The sequence below is a fragment of the Apus apus genome, chromosome 14 (assembly GCF_020740795.1).
Source record: "Apus apus isolate bApuApu2 chromosome 14, bApuApu2.pri.cur, whole genome shotgun sequence".
Taxonomy (NCBI): Eukaryota; Metazoa; Chordata; class Aves; order Apodiformes; family Apodidae; genus Apus; species Apus apus.
Window position 1 is genome coordinate 1,113,048 of NC_067295.1, and position 16,872 is coordinate 1,129,919.

Genomic DNA, 16,872 nt, shown 5'->3' on the forward strand with positions numbered 1-16,872 from the left:
TGAGAGAGGAGGGGAATTACTAGTGCCTTGATGACAAGAAACTCCAGGATGAGCTGCCCTCTTGGTGGCGTTGGATCAGTCCTGAGCCACATTTGATTGGAAAATGCCTAAAAGCCGTGTTGTCCCTTGATAGATCCCGTGTGCAGGAATGTTGCTAAGCTTTTCCTGCCTCCTTTCAGTTGGGTGATGTCTGGCTGGCACGTCTGAGGAACACTGAGCTCCTGGGGGCTCCTGGACTGCTCGGGAAAACCACAGTCTGGTGACCTGGGAGCCCCACAGGTGTTTCTCATCACAGGACGTGGGTGTTTGCATGAGTGCCACTGCGGTTGTGGCCATGACTTTGGAGCAGGGATGCTCTTCCCCGGGCTCTGGATGAAGCAAGGGCCATAGGTGGAACACAAGCCTGTCTGTGCAGCCAAGGCTGGAGGGCAGCAGCCTGCAGGATCAACACTTGGCTTCAGCCCAGGGAGCTCCGGCAGCAGAGAGTTCATGTTGAAATGTAGAAATAACTGATGACAAGGGCAGGCTGCCACTTCTCTCTGTTCATTGTGTCTCTTAATGAGACTCCCCCGGTCCCGCTGGCGGGCCCTGCCAGCGGGGGGGGGTGCACACAAAGCCCCCCGTTGTCTTCCCCTGCCCCCCCAGCCGACTGGCCAGGTGAGCAGGAAGAGCTGAGTTCTGCGCCGACAGCCGCGCTCCCCCCTTCCCTTCGCCTCTCCCCAGGTGGCAGCTCTAAGGTTTCACCTCCCTGGGGGTTTGAGCCCAGGAGCTCCTGGCTGGGAAGCCCTCTGTCCCCAAGGGACACGGGTTGACACTTTGCAGGTGCACGCTTGTGTTTCCTGGAGCTGGGGAGGATGCAGAGCCCGCGTGCCAGGGGGCAGAGCTGCAGCATCGAGCTCCGGGCCTGAGCTGCAGGATGGAGCGCGGGAACGGTCCCGGCAGCGCTGGCTCCGCGGTGAGTGTCCCTGTCCCCAGCTGTCACAGACAGCCCCCGCTCTCTGCTTGCTCCATCCCTCTTTTGAGGGGGCTCAGCTCCCGCCGTTCAAGGATCCTGGTACAGTTTGGTTCACCCCCAACCCCAGCACCCCGCAGTTCAGCTCCTGGCAAGGCAGCCCACTTACCCCTGGGTGATTTTGTGAGTGCCCAGACATGGCACGAACGGGCGGTGTGACAGAGCAGCCAGGTGGGGAATGCCCAGGGGCTGCCGAGCCGCTCGGGTGCGTGTGCTGAGGCACAGGAGCCACTGGGTTTCTTTATTTGCACCTTTCCCCCGGAGGGAATTTCATTAGCTATCAAAAACCTGCCCGTTACTGCGGGGCTGGGCTCTGGGGTGTTTGACTTGATAAGATTTCAGCTTTGTGCAGCTCTGACCTTGTTAAGACTTGCTGCTTTTCTGGCGGAAAACATCTGGAGGTTTAGTATTACCAAAAGAGCTCCCTAACTGACCCAGAGGGTGCAGAGCCTGTTCCTTGTGCATCTGCAGCGAATCCAGCCATGGCCATTTATTGAATTTCTCTCCAAAAGATTGAGAAACAGATGTGTGGTTGAAACTCTCTTACTGAAAGCACACTGTGCTTTGTAAAAATAATTTCCTGTGCCGTTAAGTTAAATTTAATTGTTTCAGTGTAAGAGCTAGAGTGAATTTTAATCGAGCCACTAGAAATGCCACACGAGTGCCAAGCTCCTTTGCTTCAAGTAACAGCTTGGTCTGCATGGAGAACAACTGATCAAGGAAATAAAATACAGCCAAATATCTGGAGGGACAAGGAAGCAGGATCATGCCACACAGGGCCTGTTTCCAATATTGATGATTCTCCTGGGGATTTCTGCTAGAAACCAAAATAATTTTATTTTCTGCTAAAGCACAGCAGCAGCCCCTGTTAGTGGAAAGGTTCCTGCTCCAGCCCTTCCTTGGCCACGGGTAGAAAGAGCTGGTTACCAGCAGGTCAGAGCTGAATCTCCATCACTGGGGGATAAGTGAAATTATTCTGGAACTGCTGGGATGTTCTGGCAGTTCTGCTCTCCAACCCCAGCAGTTTGCACCAGGATTTGTGTCACGAGTGGGAAGTGTGTTTTATGGTAAAGAAAAACCAGCAGAAGGGTTGATTGTAACCCCTGCTCTCTCCTCCTCTTGCCTTGGCTCCAGGACAGGAGGGGCTCAGCACGCCTCCCAGCTCCATCCAGGACCTTCTGGATCATCCTGTCCATTGCCTTGTTTTTTGCAGTTGTTGGCATCAGCGTCATGGGTGTTCTCAGCTTCTCTCCCAGCTCTTCCCAGGTATGGGATCCCAATCCAGGCAGGAATTGCCCTCCTCTTGCCCACAGCCCTCCTCTCTGTCAGAATCGTTGCTGGGAGGGATGAACGGGGAGGTCAGGGCTGGTTTGGCTGGTGTCTCGCCCAGCAGGCACGTTCCAGCGTGCGGCTGCAGCCTCTGGGTGAGGGGGCAGTGTACCTACTGCCAGAGGGGTCTGTCCACAGACCTGCTCCCCTCCTGGGGCTCAGTTTGCTGCTTTCTGTTGCAAAATTATTCAGACAAGCAACAAGGTGTGGATGGGGACAGTGGCGGGGAGATGCTGGGCATAGCTGATGGTTGGTGCTGCCCTCCCTCTCTCTGTGCCCAGGCTGGCTCGCAGCTCATCCGAATTACGCTCCAGGGCCAGCAGGAACCACTGAGGAACCAGACAGCCTTGGTGGACAAGTCCAAGAGCACTGTGACCTACTACGTAACCTCACAGAGTAACCACAGTGCTGTGGTGCTGTATGACAGCAGGAATGTAAGTGTGTTGGGATCATCACCTGCCTCCCAGCCTGGAAGCAAGTAGGGGAGCCCAAGGCTGCTGAGGGAATTGCTGCTGGGGTGGGAGCAGGAGCTGTAAAGAGGGAAGAACATCCATCAGCTACTCTGGTGCTTTTCTCTGCACCTTTAGGAAAGATAACACAGGGTGTGAGGAAGAATGTCATTTTGGGGGCTCTTGGGTGCGTGCTGCTGCCTGCTTCAGTGCGACAATCTTGTCTTGCAGGGCTACGTCTGCTACAAGCCAGTGGAGCAGCGCACGTGCTACCTGAGGAGGATGGACACCTGGGACATCCAGGCCCTCCAGATGTCTCTAAACACATCTGAGCAGCAAGTGAGTAGCTGCTGCAGCCATTGAACTGGCCTTTGCATGGAGTCCTGGCTCAGTGAAGGCTCGTTCCTGCCTGGGTTTGTGTTTGTGGTGCTCTTGTACACCCACATCCCAAATGGCTAAATTTGGGGCTGGGTTCTCCCAGCCGGGGGGGGGTGTGTGGCAGCCCCCTCTTGGGTGCTGTTCCCTGCTCTAGGGAGAGTTTGTTTGGCACCTTGTGGAGGAGTAGAGCTCTGCCTGGCAGTGCTGGGCTCAGCATGGGAGCTCAGGGCAGCAACTCCCAGTTTCACTGATTCCATGTCCTGTGGGAAACAGCAGAGTTGCAGGGAAGGGGGATGTGTCCCCCCCGAGGTGAACAGCAGGGCTCTCGCAGGACCCGCTCCCACTGGATTCTGTTACCTGCTTAAAAATCTGTGGAACAGAACACAAAGGGGGTTTGTCAGCAACTCCCAGGGGATGGGAGTTGGAGTAACTGATGTACAGACCCTCTGAACACAATGTTAATGGATGCACAGGCAGGGTCAGGGGCAGATTCTGTTTCAAGGAGACAGAAGGTCCCGTGTTTTTGTGCCCCTGCCACCTGCTCTGTTTCCTCATCAGCTCCTGGGGGCTCCCTGGCTCTCACCTGCTGCTCCCACCTATCTGGGAGGCCATGGGCACTGTTTAACCTGGAGGGCTGTGGGAGCACAGCACCCATGAGAGCAGACTACCAGAGGGGAAGCAAAGGAGAAGCATCTGCCAGGCCCCGAGACTCCTTAATGTACAGGAGCTGGGGGTGGTGGGGCTGGCAGCAGCCCCTGTGGGGACCCAGCACTGAGGAGCCTCAGCTCAGCCTTGTCCTGGCCCAGCCCACAGGCTCAGGATGCTGATTTTCATCACTCCCAGAGCTGCCTGCCTGTGCCAGGGCAGAGCCTGCTCCTTGGGTGCCCTGAGAGCAAGAGCAGGGCTGTGTGGCTTGGAGGAGCTAAGTGCCCTGGAAGGAACTAACAGGGACATTTCTTTCAGGCCGATCAGCTGCTCCATCAGAACAACCAGACCAAGTACTACCGGGAGTTCCTGGGCATCCTGACAGGGGAACAGGTGGACCCCAAAAGCCTGGGGGAGGCTGTCCAGACCTTGTGTGAGCAGACATCCATCTTCTGGGTCAGGAGAGGGGAGGGTAAGTTGTACATGTTGTGTGTAGCATCTTTAAGAGGAGCAGGGTCTGCTGTGCAGAAGTTGCTGCACGTCCTGGACAGGCTTCCCAGGACAGGGACAGGTGACCTCTAGTCCAAAATCAAACCATTGTTCAGTGATCACTGAGCACTGGCTTGTTCCCCCAACCTGCAGCAAACCACAGTGCCAGCTGGGAAAGGCTCTGAGCCCTCTTCCCTGGGCAGTGCAGCCTCCCCTCACCACACAACACAGAGCAGTCCCTGCCACACTGTTGCCTTAACGCTGGTCACCTTCATCTTCACCAGATGCAGCTGGCAGAGCTTGAATTCCATTCTGTCCTAACTCCAGCTTTAATGAGAAGGGTCATTCCCTAAGGCTTCTCACTTGTTTGGCTCCCCAGGGACTCTGCAGGACTGCAAAGCATTCCTCTCACTCTGCTGCTGTCCTTGCTCATTTGGCAGGTCCCGGGAGGCAGCGGCTCATCTACCTTTGCATCGACATCTGTTTTCCAAGCAACATTTGTGTCTCAATCTGCTTCTATTACCTCCCTGAGTAAGTCCTGTGGCAGTGGATGCCCTCTCACTGCTCTACATACTTGAACTGGATTCCTGAAAAGCCTCCGATGTCAACAAGAAAGGTAACACCTACAGTATCCTCCAAAAGCTTCCTGCTGATTTCATGCTGCAGTTCAGGGGAGTTTAGAACAATAAGAGGACTCTGCTCCATACAGACACTTCATTTGCAGCTCCAGGACTGCCTTGTCCATAGGTAGTAAGAGATCCAGGCCTAGAGGAATCATGTGGAGTAGCTGCTGTTCATGGTTAAGTGCCTTGTTCAATACGAGGGCATGACATTTGTAGGGCTTGGCTTTACGACTGCAGCTCTCCAAGTCAGTCTGTGAAATACTCTGAATAAAGGGATTGCAAACCAAGAAAACAGCTCCTGCCTTTCCTCTCTTTGCTCGGCCTCTTCCATCATGGAGAAAGGCTGATTTTATTTATTTTTTTCCCACTTTGTGGTACAAGAACATCACAAAGCTGTCAGCAGCCATGCCAGAGGGATTCCTCCAGCTGAACCACACCCAGCTCCCCTCTGCAGGACCATGCCTCCCCTTCCCATTTCCTTTAGTCCCAGCAGCTTCCCTCAGAGGCCACGCTTCAGTAGGGATCTGCTGGGGCTGGAGCCTGGTGCCACCCCAGGCAGAGGCAGCTGCTTCTGCCAGAGACCCAGCCCTCTCCCTCAGAGGAGGGGATGGTTACATGTGTGTCTCCTGGGCTCCAGAGAGGGTGCTGGCCACTGTAGGACAAGGGAAAACAAGCAGAGATCCTCCTCTTCCCAAGGTGGCTGCTATCCCAGCACGCTGTCGTTGAAGGCCAGGCAGACAACAGCCTTCTGGTGCCCGCTGTATTCCCGCTTGATCTCCCCTGTCTCCACACACCAAAGTCGGGCCAGGTTGTCAGAGGAGGCTGGAACAGAGTTCAGAGTGGGATGTATTGCATTACCCTTTATACTTTTCCCCCCCATTATTCTAAGACTTCCCTCTTGCTTCCTTCAACACCAGGATTAGTGCTGTTGGCGACAGGTGAGGGGGCTGTGCAGAGCAGGAACCTCAGTGCACTGCTGCATTCCATGGGGGTTTAATGATTTTGGAGAGAAGTGACTGTGGAAATGACAACCTCTATGTGTTGAAGGCACCATCATGCTGCAAGCAGCATTGCTCCCAGGCAAAATAAACTGCACACATGAAGATCATCTCTGCAGTTTAAACAGCTGCTGTTCTGCAGCACAGGGAAAACGCTTCAGGGAGTGAGTAGCTGCGCTGCGGGCGCAAGGCTGGGTGCTCTCTCCTCATACAGTGCTGCATGAGGGCTTGGCAGTGTCCCAGCTAGAGAAACTGCTGAGACTTGTGCTAGTGCAGGGCCCTGGTGTAGCCCAAGCTGTGGGTCAGGGTAGGAGCACAGCAGCCCCTCACCTGTGACAATGTACTGGGAGTCCCCGGAGAAGGCGCAGTCCCACATCCAGCCCCGAGACGTTTCCCCTGGGTTATTGCTCTTGATGCTCAGCTCTGTCATCAAAGAGAAGTTTGAAGTCCTCCAGATCTTACAGGTCTGATCTGCAGAACATGTAGCCAAGAGCCTGCAAAGAAGAGAGAGGCAAGGGCAACCCCATGAGTCACGCCATGTGCCGAAGGGCCTTGAGACTGTGGGCCTGGAACAGGCATGAACTGGAGACCTGTGTTCACTGTAATCAGATTTTTTGACACCTGCATCACCTGAGATTCGAGCAGAACAAACTCAGTGAAGGAGCACACTAAGTTCACCACTTTGCTCCCAGGGATCAGCAATTTGATCCCAGTTACAGTTCATGGCTTCAAAGCTTGTTGAGACCATGGAGCACAAGGCTGGGATGCTGCTGCCAGCAACCCTTTCCCAGTGTGTCCTGTGCCTCCTTCCCACTCCTCCCTGGGGCACCTGGAGGGCAGTGTGAACCTGCATCAGCCAACAGCTGGAGGCACAGCTGGCCTCTGCCTACCCAGGAAGGACTGCCTGTTCCCAGGGCAGGTAGGTGGGGGCTGACAGGCACTCACGTGGAGTCGGGACTGAACTTGCACTGAAGGGCGTAGCGGTTGTGCGCTGGGATCTTGGTCTTGGGGATCAGCTGGGTCACCTCCTCTCCGATGCCACCCGTCAAGTTCCACACGTAGCAATTTCCCTGTGGTGAGACAGAGGGATCTGTGCCCAGGCTGGTGGTCACCCAGCCAGAGCAGCCTGGACTTTCCACCTCTGGTCCCAGCACAGCAATGCTGGGGTGTGCAGACCGGCTGCCTCTGCCCACAGCAGGCACAGCCCAGCAGCCCCCACAGCACCATCAGTCCCACCCCATGGCTGAGGCCCCCAGAGCTCACCGAGCTGTTGACAGCTGCCATGTAACTGGCATCGGGGTCAATGTGAACCGAATTCACGGAGACTTCGGGCTCTGGAATCAGCTGCTCGTTGTGGTCTGTCTTCAGGTCCCAGATGTGAATGGCTCCGCTCTGATCACCCACAATTAGCTCTGCCTGCAAGAAAACAGCAGCCTCGGTGCCCTGAGGACAACCCCTCTAGCTGATGTCCAGACCACACCTGTGCAGCACCACAAGGAGCCTTGCTCTGGTTTTGAGCCTCAGGGTCCTGTTCTGCCCCATCCCTCCCCAGCACAGTGCTGTTCCAGAGCTCCAGCAGCCTGCTGACCATTCCTGCACGCCCAGAGCAAGCGGGGTACTGAGCTCCACAATCCTCTGAAAAAAGGTTGTTCACCTTTACAGAAGTGTTTGCTAATTTTACAAACGCCAGAGCAGGCAGTAGCTGCCTGAGCTCTAGAACCATTGCAGAGCCACAGCTCCAAACAGCAGCCACAGAAGCCAAGTGAGTTTCAGCACGTCTGAGAAGTGGGCATTAAGATGCAAGTTGGCCAGTGAACAACTGAAGCACTCAAGAATCTACAGATAGCTGAAAAACATGAGCCTAAATGGGTTTTTCTCTCTCTCCCCTTCTCAGGGGAAGGATAAGAGCCAGCTGAAGGGCAGGAGTTCTGGCTCTGATCCTGTGCTCAGATCAGAATACAATGCTGGCAGCCCTCCACTGAAACCAGGGCTTTTATCGACAGGCTTGTGCTGTCCAGAACTTTAGCAGGATCCCTAGAGGAGATCAGGTCATCAGGCAGAGCTAATTCCGTGCTGTGAGCAACGGCCTGTTTCTGAGGAAGACAATCCTGGCTCGATATATTTAGCTGACTGCACAGCCCAGGAGCGTCTTCCCGACGCCTCAATCCTCAAGGCCCCTCCTGGCAGCTCTAAGTGCAATTGCTAAAGCTACCACAGCTTTACCCAAGCCCTGAGAAATCTCTCTGGGATAACTAGATCAGAGTGGCTGCAGCAGGGGATTGCAGAGTGATGGAGCTTTCTGAATAAACACTGCCACCTCTGGACTCGGTAACTGCAGTCAGCTCACAAGCCAGCTCAGCAGCACCTTCCTAAGTGATTATTTCACAGGTAAGATGTACACACAACAAGAATATTTGTTCTAACATAACGTGTTATCACAGCACCAGCCCTACAGGAGCATCAGCAGCGTTTATCTAAAAAGTCTGATCCAAACAACTGATCTCAAATCTAGTCTGAAATTCAGCTTTGCAAAATCACATGGTAAGAAGTGTTTCTATTAATCAGCTTTTTAAAAAGGCTTGAGCTGCTGTGTCTGCACCCAACCCAGCAGCCCTGTGAATACAAAATGGACCAGAGAGGTTACTAATGCTGCAATGATACGTATTGATTTTCCCCGCCCTCCCCTCTAATGCAGCTTTTAGCTCCTTTCCCAGCCCTTCCTCTGTTTCTCAACAGCTGCTGAACTGACTGGGAAACCTCAAGCAAATCTGACAAAAGTCCCAAATGTAACGGGAGCTGTGGGCCCCGAGATGCTTTTTCTTGGCAGTGCTCTCCCATCCCTGAACCTCCCAGCCCAACCTGTGCCACCAGCCCCCCTGCCATCACGTCCCCTTGGATATGTTCTTGGATATAAATCACCCCAGAAAAGTGTCCCCTCCTGTGGGACAGGAGATCCAGCACTGCCCTGTCTCTTTGGAAAACCCTGCAGGTATTTAGCACAGACGCACTCGCGGGCAGATGAGCAGGGGGCTGGTGCTCACCTGGTTGGGGTGCAGGCAGACGCAGTTGATGGGAGCGTTCACCTGGAAAATCCGCTGGCACTGGAGGTTTCGAGACCTGCAACGAAACGGGGAGGAACGAGCACGTGCAGGAGCGTGTGATCAGCCCCACCACCCCCGGGGGCTGCTGCAGGGGGTCCCGCCAGCCCTGCCACCTCAGGTCCCAGATCCTGGCCATGCAGTCCTCCCCGCCCGTGTACATCCAGCGCCCGTCCTCGTGGAAGCCCACGGAGGTGATGTTCTTGCTGACGCCGTCGTAGTTAATGACGGGGTTGGGGTTGTTGGAGTTGAGGTCGTACATGCGGATGTGCTGGTAGCCTGCGGACACGGGCGGGCACGGCGTGACCCACAGCCCCGGGGCGGGGGCCCAGGGCCACGGGGGGCCGGGCGGGCTCACCTGCAGCAGCGATCATGCTGCGGTCCGGGGTGATCTCCAGGGCGTTCACCTGCTGCCGGTGCCCGTTAAGGTCGCTAAGAAGCAGCAGCAGCAGCGGGGACCTGCTGAGACCGGGTTCTCCTAAACGCGGGGCGTGACACCGAGCTAACTGGGTCCGCGGGGTCCCTCAGGCCTCCCCCGGTCCCCTCAGCCCCCCCGGGCCCCCCGGTGAAGGATACCGAGTCCTGGTGCTGCACGGTGCGGGTGCAGATGCCGCTGTGGGCCTGCCAGAACCGCACCGTATGGTCGTAGCCGGCCGTGGCCAGGATGACGGGGTCGCTGCCCACCGTGCCCTGAGCGGCGTTCATGGTGCCGGTGCCGGTCCCGGTGCCGGTGCCGGTGCCGGTCCCGCCGCAGCCCGGGCGGGCCCTGGGGCCGCGGGCCACGCGCGTCCCTCCGCGCACGCGCCGGGGGGCGGGGCTCTCCCTGCGCACGCGCCGCCCCGCCCCTCGGGGCCGCGGCCGTGGGAAGGCGCATGCGCAGAAGGAGGGAGGCGGGCGATACCATGTGCGGGGGCGGGAGGGGTGAGGCGGGGCCGTGTGTGGGGGCGGCACCGGCGGCAGCGGCACCGGCGGGAGGGGAGCGGGAGCCGGGCACAGCGGGCACCGGGCACAGCGGGCACTGGGCACACACCGGGCACACACCAGGGGCGGGGCACACAGCAGACACTGGACAGCCAGCACCGGGCACCGGACACGCACCGGGCACCGGGTACCGGTCGCTGCGCACACACTGGGCACCGGGCACACACCGGGCTGTGGGCACCGGGCACACACCGGGCGCACCGTACACGGCCGGATCTGTCAGGGCACCGCGATCCCGGGACCCCGCGTTGTGCCGGTGCCGCTGTCACCGGTGGGTGGCGGGACCGGAGCACCCTCCCCGCCCGCAGCGCCCGCCGCTCCGGAGCCGCCCGGGCCCTTTAAGAGCGGCGCGGTTGCGGTTCGTGCCCGCGCCCGTGCCCGCTCCCGGCGGTGCCTGCGGCGGCCCCTCACTGCCGGTAAGGGCCGGGGATGCTCGGGGCCGCAGCAGGAGCGGGATGTAGGGATGGCCGGGAGCACCGGGGCCTCCGGGAGGACCGGGGGGGTGCAGGGATGCCCGGCGGGATGCCCGGGCAGGATGCAAGGATGTCCGATGGGATGCAGGGATGCTCGGTGGGATGCCTGGCAGGGGTGCAGGGGTACCCGGCGGGATACCCGGGCAGGATGCAGGGATGTCCGATGGGATGCAGGGATGCTCGGTGGGATGCCTGGCAGGGGTGCAGGGGTACCCGGCGGGATACCCGGGCAGGATGCAGGGATGTCCGATGGGATGCAGGGATGCTCGGTGGGATGCCTGGCAGGGGTACCCGGCGGGATGCAGCGCTGCCGGGTGCAGCAGGGACCGGTGGCACGGGGATGGCTATGGTGATGTCCGAGGGGTACCCAGGGTGTGGGGGCTTGCGGGTGGTACCTGGTGAGCTGGGTGGGGTGTGCCCCAGTGCCCTGGAGCAGGGAGGGAGAGGAAGAGAGGCCGTCTCTGCCCAGGGGAGCAGCCCCTTCCTGCTGCGGGGGGTCCTCCCCAGGCAGTTGCCCCCGGCCGGGAGGGTAGCCCCTTGAGCCCTTGCGAGGGGCAGCTCATCCCGTGGGGAACACTTGGGGTGAGAGTGAGTGGCAGGGCCGGACTGGGCTGATCTGGGGGAGCTGGGAGCCCTGAGCCAGGCTGGATGGTTGTGAGAAGCTGCAGGCTCTTCCCAGCCTCCTGGTGGCCATGCCAGCGCTGTCTCCAAAGGGCTGGCAGCAGAAGATGTCACATCAATAAATGTAGTGGGTGCCATGCTGGGTTAGGGGGGCAGCATCCACCATCTGAGCCTTCTCTGTGAAGGGATCTCCCTCTGGCACAAGGGACACGAAGCCCCCAGAGTGTGCCTGTCCTGCCTGCCTGTGCCTGGGCTGTGCCAGTGAGCCTTGGAGACTCGTTCTGTGTTTAGAGAAACTCAAATATATTAAAAAGGCCCAGTCTTGCTGGGGTTGACAGCACCTGTCGAAATATTTATCCCTGTTCCGATCAGGCGCTGTGTTCCCGTGACAGCATGATTAGCACTTTACATATTCATAGCCTTTCTGGGTGCTGGGCTCCCCGTGCCCACCTGCCCCGTGCCCGGGGGGCACTGAGCTCCCCCTCCCACGTCCTGGCTGTGGCTGCTGGCAACCGTTCCCAGGCTGGCACATCCCTGCTGGAGCTGCCTGGAGCACCCAGGGTCAGGCAGGGGATGGGCAGGGTGGGGAGCACGTGTCAGGGCAGAAATGATGGCAAATCCTGCAGAGTCCAGGATGGTTTGTGTTGTCCCCTGCCTGTTGTGCCACAGGGGCCATGGGAGATGTGCTGCTCGCAGCAGAGTGGCACTGGCCTCCTGTGGTGGCTCCGGGTGTCACTGCTGCTCCCTTGTCACCTGGGAGCAGTGCTGTGGGCAAGGAGGAGCCCGAGGGGGCTGCAGGAGCAGGGGAACATGAGGTGTGCTTGGCTTTTCCCCGCTGTGGTGCCTTCCCGGGGGGTGCATTGGGGTTGCAGAGGTCGGTGGCTCCCCAGGGCTGGAGGGAGCGATGTCCCCAGTGGTGGCAGTGTCACCGTTGGTGGCAGTGCCCCTGGTGCTGTGCTCGCTGGGCTCTGGCATGGCCGAGCACCTCCCGCTGCGGTGCCAGCTGCATGGGACACTGCTGCGGGCCCCTGATCACGTCTCCTCTGTCCGCAGCTGCCTCTGTCCGCCTGCCCCGTGATGCTCCCCCACCCGGCCCGGTGACACAGCCCCCGTCCGGGAGGTGACACGGCAGCGCGAGGGGATCCCCTGGTGGGGACCTGCCCTGCAGCCACCGCCTTGTTTGCTCCTGCGCTGGCGGAGCCCGAGGAGGCTGCACCTTTGCAGGCAGAGGCGAAGGCAGGTCCGACCACCAGCCCCTGTGCTGGGGCACAGGAGGTATGAGGGATATGGGGACCAGGGTGGTGGGAGGGGCCTTCCCCATGCCCCCTTCCTCTGGGTCTGGTGCTGCCCTGGTCAGCAGTGCGGAGCCTTGCATGCAGGGGGTCACTTGTGCTCAGGGTCCTGCTGCGTGGCCGGACCCCCGTGTGTGCCCCACAGACATGGCCTTCCAGCGGAGCCACAGGCTGAACCTCCTGCGCCTCGTTGTGCTGCTCCTCGTGGCCTTGGCTGGCATCAAGTTCCTCTTCCGTGACAGGTGAGGTGACAGCAGGACCCCAGGTATGGGTGAGGGCTTCTGTGCAGCCCTTCAGTCGTGGCTGCATAGGGCCTGGTGTTGGGGGCAGCCGGTGCCCCACAGCACCCCCAGCCCTGCCCTGCTCCCTTCAGCTTCACCCTGGAGCTGCACAAGCAAGTCAGCAAGGACAACGGGTTCTGGGGGGACAAGGGTGACACTGGCCAGGACACTGGTCCCCAGAGCCAGGCTCTGGAGCTGTCTGTGGCAAAGATAACAGCCCCGAGGCAAGAGTCCAGGCAGCAGGTCCCCAGGGATGTCAGTGCCACCGAGATGAGGCTGGTCCACCTGGATCTCAAAGGAGCTGCCCCTAGGGTCTCCTACCTGGAGCAGGTGAGGATGCTGGGGACTGGTGAGAGATGTGATGAGGGGACAGAGGCAGAGCAAGGCCCAACCTGCTGCCTGTCCCCACTGGCTGTCCCCGCCGGCCCCCAGGGACCATGCCACCCCCACCAGCCAAGCCCACCCTTCCCACCCTGCAGGTGTTTCCCCTCCTGTCCCAGCTGGGAGCCAACGGCATCCTTATTGAGTATGAGGACATGTTCCCCTTCAAGGGGGAGCTGGAAATCCTCCGCTCCCCTTATGCCTACAGGTGAGCTGGGGCTGAGCTGGCCAGGGGCTGGTCCTGGTGTGCTGGGTGTGACTTCCCTGGACCCATGCCCACGATAACCCTGGTCAGAGTGCCAGGCCATGCCACCGGACCAGCTCTCTGCCCTGCCGGGTCAATATTTGTGTCCCTATAGTAAAGTCCATGCAGGTGTGGGGTGACCGGGCCCCCATGGGCAGGGTGTTGGAGGAGGAGGAGGGAGCACCCCTTGCTCTGCCCCAGCACCTGCCCTGAGCCTGTCCCTGCACTCCCAGCGAGGAAGACATCGAGCAGATCCAGCAGCTGGCAGAGCTCCACAAGCTGGAGGTGGTTCCCCTGGTGCAGACCTTTGGGCACGTGGAGGTAGGGGGTCCCAGTCCCGCTCCTCATCCCACATTGCAGAGGGTTTCCAGCCCCTGACGGCTCCTCCTGTGCAGTTCATCCTCAAGCATGAGAAGTACCAGCACCTGCGGGAGGTCGAGCGCTTCCCCAACAGCTTCAACCCCCACATCCCAGACACCCTGGTCCTGCTCAAGAGCATCTTGTCACAGGTCATGGAGAAGCACAAGCGCTCCACCTGGATCCACATCGGGGCAGATGAGGTGGGCCATGGGCCCTGCAGGGACCCCAGCCCTCACCCCAGGTACCAGGCATGCTCCCAGGGGTGCTGAGCATCCCTTTCCTTTCTCCCAAATCCAGGTCTTTCATCTTGGGGAGGGGCTGGACTCCAAGAACTGGATGAGCCGCAACAAGGGTGACACAGGGACTATCTACCTGAAGCACGTCAAGGAGGTGCTGGGTTTCATCTCCACGCAGTACTGGGGGCTGCGGGTGCTCATGTGGGACGACATGCTGCGGAAAATCAGCGTGGGAGCCCTGCGGGGTGAGAGGATGGGAAAGGTGGCACCTGAGCTGGGGGTCTTGGCAATGCCCATCCACGTGGCCACCATGGCAGGCACAGTGTCCAATGCCTGGCAGGACACCGTGTCTGGCCTCTGGTGATATGTGTCTCAGGGCAGCATGAGGTGCTCTGGGCATCCTCCTGCCACTGGCACCAGTGCCCACGCCCCCATCCCTGCTTTCCCCACAGAGTCTGGGATAGCAAAGCATGTCTCACCCGTGGTGTGGTTCTATGCACCCGACTTCGAGGCCGAGCAGATTGGTAAGGCAGCATGCCAGTCTGCTGGGGGGGCATACCCAGCCCCCTGGGGATGGTGGCACTGGTGGCTCACTCCTGTCCCACTGCAGGGCCGTTCCTCACCAAGTATGCAGAGAGTGGCTTCAGGGCAGTCTGGTTTGCCAGCGCCTTCAAGGGCACCACGGGACCAGCACAGACCTGGCCCCCCCCTCAGCTACCACCTGAAGAACCACCTGAGCTGGCTGAAGGTGATGGAGGCCCTACCACAGCTGGCCCCACTGCGCTTCCAGGGCATCGTCCTCACTGGCTGGCAGAGGTGAGGGGCGGTGGGACCCCTGCCCTCCCTGGTACCCATCCAGCCCCCACGGTGGGACCCCTGCCCTGGCCCTGCTCTGCAGGTACGATCACTACTCGGTGCTCTGTGAGCTGCTGCCCGTCGGCATCCCCTCCCTGGCCCTCTGCCTCCAGACCCTGGTGAACGGTGAGCACTGGAGCAGCCGGCGGGGATCGGCTCATCCCCCATCTCCCCACCATGGGCAGCCATTGCCTGCAAGACCCTTGTCCTGCAGGCAGGGACAGATGTTGGGAGGGGGGTGGGAGGCTTCAGCTCCCCCAGTTTCAGGGTCGAGGTGAAGCCAGGGGTGAGTGCCTGATGGTGGGGTTGCCCGGGCCCCTCTGCCTCTCTTCTTGCCCTTCCCAGGGGGCTTCACAGAAGAGATGAAGAGGAAGGTTCTGGACACGCTGGGGTTCCAGAGCATGCAGCTGGAGCAGAGCACATGGTGCGTGGCACAGCCTGGCCATGGTGGGGGGCAGCCACGGCACTGCCACCCCCATCGCCTCCAAAGGGATGCACTGGAAAGGAGTGGGGTTTGGTTGCCCAAGTGCCCTGGTCCCAGACCCCCCTGGGGTGAGGGTGGGTGCCCTCCAGCTATGCAGGGTGGTGGGGTTCACCCAGCCTCGAGCCTCAGCATGGCTGGTGCACCCCACATGTTGGACTCTCACCTTCCTCCCTTTTCCCAGTGAGGGCAGGGGGGCATTCCCTGGTGCAGAGATCTACCACATGGTTGAGCAGGTTAATGGCCACCTGAAGGAGAGCATCCTCAAAGTCCTGGAGGAGGAGAGGTAAAGGGCAGCAGGAGGAGTGGGGTGGGCTGGCTTTGGCCATGGGGCTGGAGCACAAGAGTTTTCACAGGGGTAGGGACATGCCCAGTGTGCAGGTCCCCATCCCTGGGTGGTCCCTGAACCTCCCACTCCCCTTGTGCCTCCCCAGTGCCATCAAGGGCTGGTTCAGCCCCTATCACCGGAAGCATCAGTTTGGCAACCCCCGAAACATGGAGAGTTTTGGCAGCAAGATGCTGAAGTACGTGGGGCTGGGAGCGGTTCCAGGCTTGGCTCCGGGGTCCCTAACAAGAGGGAGCTGGAACCCCTGCTCTCCTTCTCCTCTAGGCTTCATGAGGACTGGGAGAACTTTGTCCATGACCTGCGCACCCACCTGGAAAGTGTCTACTTCCCTGACACAGTAGAGGAGTGGATGGAGGAGAATGTCAACCCCTACCTGGACCAGCTGCGGGACCTGGTGCGGGACTACAGGGCCATCATCCGCCTCAACGCCAGGCCCAAGGCGACGTAGGGGTGTGCAGAACGGCCCCCCCAGCTCCTGCTGCACCCCAAGGGTGGGCTTTGGGTGCCACCATCCTCCATCTGTGCTGGTGACTGCCTCCCTGCTGTTGTTTGTACTGTACAGAGAGCTCCTGCCTGTCCCACTTCCACAATAAAGTATTTTCGTAGACGCCGTCGGGTGCGGGAGGGGGCTGTGGCTCTGCCCCCCTGCTCAGACGAGGGGGAGCTGGGGCCGCTGCGGGGGGGGCTGGGGTCTGTCTCCTCCTTCTCTAACCCAGCGCCTGGGGCCCCGTTTGCTCCCGGGCAGGCGTCTCCGCCGTGCTCCGTGTCTGCCGCCGTCGGAAAGGCAGCCGTGGTGTGGGGCTGCGGGGGGAGCCCCGCGCCGGGCCAGCCCCCTCCACTGCCGCTGCTGCCCCCGGCACCGAGAGTTCCCACATGCTCCCTCCTCCACGGTGCCCCCTCCTCCACGGTGCCCATCTCTGCAGAGGAGGGAGGCGAAGCCAAACACCCCCCGCCCCCCCCCCGGCAGTGCCCGCGGCTCTCCCGGTTCAGGACAGCGGTTTCGGCTCGGCGTGCCCAGGGCAGTGACACGGACATTTCACTGCACATTTTTCTGCTCTGCAAAGACCGACCCGACTTGGCAGGAGCTCGGAGGGAGCCGCAGGAACGCGAGGCGGCCTGGAGCTCCTGAAAAAGCCTGGCTCAGGCAGGGGAGGAGGGAAGGCAGCTGTGCACCCCCCGCAGCCCCGCACAGCCCTGCTGCCCTGTGCTCTGGCTCAGTCACAAAGTCACAAAGCGGGGCCATCGGGGCAGGGGTTGCCCCGTCCCGTGGGTGTGCTGGGTCCCTGGGTGCTGGCACTGG

The 16,872-nt window shown here is 60.0% G+C and overlaps 3 protein-coding genes across 3 annotated transcripts; 2 read left to right on the top strand and 1 right to left on the bottom strand.

Moving 5' to 3' along the window:
- Nucleotides 1-699: 699 nt before the first annotated feature.
- BRICD5 (BRICHOS domain containing 5) lies at nt 700-5,200 on the top strand. The gene is made up of 6 exons (XM_051632431.1): nt 700-955; nt 2,147-2,278; nt 2,623-2,775; nt 3,022-3,129; nt 4,132-4,285; nt 4,743-5,200. Exons 1-6 carry the CDS (start codon nt 917-919, stop codon nt 4,835-4,837), a joined length of 681 nt encoding a protein of 226 aa, XP_051488391.1. The 5' UTR covers nt 700-916; the 3' UTR covers nt 4,838-5,200.
- Nucleotides 5,201-5,224: 24 nt separating this feature from the next.
- Nucleotides 5,225-9,830, bottom strand: MLST8 (MTOR associated protein, LST8 homolog). Its single transcript, XM_051632430.1, has 8 exons — nt 9,598-9,830; nt 9,380-9,431; nt 9,138-9,300; nt 8,965-9,040; nt 7,187-7,339; nt 6,869-6,993; nt 6,254-6,417; nt 5,225-5,747 (listed from the first exon to the last, which is right to left on the bottom strand). Exons 1-8 carry the CDS (start codon nt 9,724-9,726, stop codon nt 5,629-5,631), a joined length of 981 nt encoding a protein of 326 aa, XP_051488390.1. The 5' UTR covers nt 9,727-9,830; the 3' UTR covers nt 5,225-5,628.
- Nucleotides 9,831-12,337: 2,507 nt separating this feature from the next.
- LOC127390606 (hexosaminidase D-like) lies at nt 12,338-16,179 on the top strand. The gene is given in 15 exon segments (XM_051632428.1): nt 12,338-12,371; nt 12,534-12,630; nt 12,762-12,999; nt 13,149-13,258; nt 13,528-13,615; nt 13,690-13,854; nt 13,952-14,135; nt 14,343-14,414; nt 14,501-14,592; nt 14,594-14,706; nt 14,789-14,871; nt 15,091-15,169; nt 15,411-15,512; nt 15,661-15,750; nt 15,837-16,179. Coding segments are annotated over 14 exon segments (1,695 nt in total). The 5' UTR covers nt 12,338-12,371; nt 12,534-12,535; the 3' UTR covers nt 16,021-16,179.
- Nucleotides 16,180-16,872: the final 693 nt, after the last annotated feature.